The sequence below is a fragment of the Martes martes genome, assembly GCF_963455335.1.
Source record: "Martes martes genome assembly, chromosome: X".
Taxonomy (NCBI): Eukaryota; Metazoa; Chordata; class Mammalia; order Carnivora; family Mustelidae; genus Martes; species Martes martes.
This window is the reverse complement of record NC_137897.1, coordinates 45437790-45439892: the sequence shown is the minus strand read 5'-3', so window position 1 is coordinate 45439892 and position 2103 is coordinate 45437790. Positions and strand designations below refer to the sequence as shown.

Below are 2103 nucleotides of genomic sequence, written 5' to 3'. Positions count from 1 at the left end.
TAACTTTCATGCTATTATTCCTAAGATTTCCTGCTTCTGCTTGAAATGTATAACAACTGCAAATGTCCTCATGCAACTTTCCATTATTCTCCACCTGGATTTAAGCTCTGCTTCCTCTGTACCCACCTCTCAGTTTATTTGATACTATTCCTGTAGCTGTAGTTAAACAGTTTTGTCACCTACCAGGCAGGGTAGGCTTAGGGATTAATGAAGGCCAATCACAACAATGGTGGACACAGTAAGGAGGGCAGTGTTCCAAAAAGGGAGAAGTGGTAGTTCAAAGGCCAAAGAGGGAAGTCATCACATCTGGCTGGCTCATGCACTGTTGGATGCTTTCCCTCCGAGCATAGGCTAAGGCACGAGTTTCCGCCTGAAAACGACGGTGTCCCTCCTCAGTAAGCCGCCAGAGGCAAGACCGTGGCTTAGCATTGGTCCCATCCTGAAGGTTGACTGGTGCCTTCTCAAAGCTGCTCAGGAAACAGAGGTTGTGGCGGATGGTGTTTTTCCAGCCATTTGGAGCTGTCCAAAAAAAAGGGAAATGGTGTCGGGTGAAATTGTAGATCTCTTGCACATTGAGGCCACAGGGGGGGCTGTTTCTTAATGCCAGGGCTATTAGGTGACTGTAATTGAGTGGAGGGCGGGGCCAGGACCTCCTCTCCTGGCTGTTGCCTTGCCATAACTTCTGGTTCTGGAAGCACTCCCCTTTGTTAGGCGATTGAAGAGACACAGAGCAGTTGTCATCTTGTTCCTCAGTTTTTTCTTCTGTGAACTCCCAGTCACCTGGGGAATAAGTGAACCACTTCTGTGGGGAAGAGTTCTTGCTGGAGGAAGTTGGCAGTGACTCCATCACTATGGTCTTTGAGCAGTTAGACTCTTCTTCCTTTGGGAGTGGCCGAGGGTAAGGAAGCATGCTTGTCACATCCTTTTCCCTACTGGGCTTTAGGGTCTCCTGGCTTCCAAGGGGGCATGTGATGTTGGGATTTACCCACATCCACAGGTTAGGTTCAGAGTCAGGACCATCTTTGTTCAAACTGGGTCTGCTGTCTTGAGACCTATTTGGGGGTTCCATTACTCGGAGTCTATATTTGGCAAGGTTCTGCTCAGCTAAGTGGCATTGGTCTGTGGTGCTGGGCAAGAAGAACTCATTCCCCATGTCCCAGTCCAGCAGCCCTGGGACCTGGCCATGGAGACTGTACCAGAATTCAGAATTTTTTAGTGTTATGTCCATCTTTAGTGGAGAGGTAGGTAGAGAGAGAGTTCTAAAAAGACAGAAGTCTCTGAGGCACTTTTCGAAGTTATTGTTGGGGTACTGTTTCTGATCCAGTATATGTCATCTGGGGAACTTATCAGGAGGACTGCTAGAAGTACTAGAAAAAGGGGGAATGGATACTTCATTGATGGGTTGTCAAACTTGGAGAAGTCTCAGTGTTCTACAACAAAGCTCAAAACAGAGAACTAAACAGAGCTTTTTAGCAGGAAAAAAGTTCAAAGTAGAATTCCCGAGCTTTGGTTGGAAGCAGGGAGTCCTCACAAGAGGACCTACACATTTTGAATTATGTGCCAACTAAGGTGACTTTCATAACAAGTTGATTGGTATATCTTTTAATTCTTTCTAGGTTCATTTAATGAAGGAACAAACAGGTGTACAGATCACATTGTATTTCTGAGTTGTTCTTAAATGGTTTAAAAAATTCCATTTTAAACTGCCTTTTGACAAAAACTTTCACATAGATGATCTCAACTGATGCTCAGGACAGCCCTGCAAGATAACATAGTGAGTATCATTAACCCCATACTATAGATAAGGGAACTAAGATCTACAGGATATTTAAGCTATATACCTAAGTAGCAGAGCTAGGTCCACAGTCCAGATCTTCTGATCCTTTCATTATACCTACTGCCTCTTGATGGCATTCAACATACTTTACAAATAAGACAGCAATATGTGTAACCCAAGTTTTAGAGTAAAGTGGTAACTATAAGAAAATGATATCCATTAGTCTCAACCCCATGCTAGAATTCAAATATGTTATTATTTTCAATCCTACTCTGGAAAACAGCTGGCTTTCTTCTCTCCAGGTCACCTCAGGAACTGAGCTCTGA

The 2103-nt window shown here is 44.2% G+C and overlaps 1 protein-coding gene across 1 annotated transcript; it reads right to left on the bottom strand.

Annotated features, from left to right (window-relative positions):
* Positions 1-277: 277 nt before the first annotated feature.
* Positions 278-1228, bottom strand: FOXR2 (forkhead box R2; the record flags this gene model as incomplete). The annotated part of the gene is made up of 1 exon (XM_080794877.1): positions 278-1228. The coding sequence occupies one exon, from the start codon at positions 1226-1228 to the stop codon at positions 278-280; it is 951 nt and encodes a 316-aa protein (XP_080651003.1).
* Between the last annotated feature and the right edge of the window lie 875 nt (positions 1229-2103).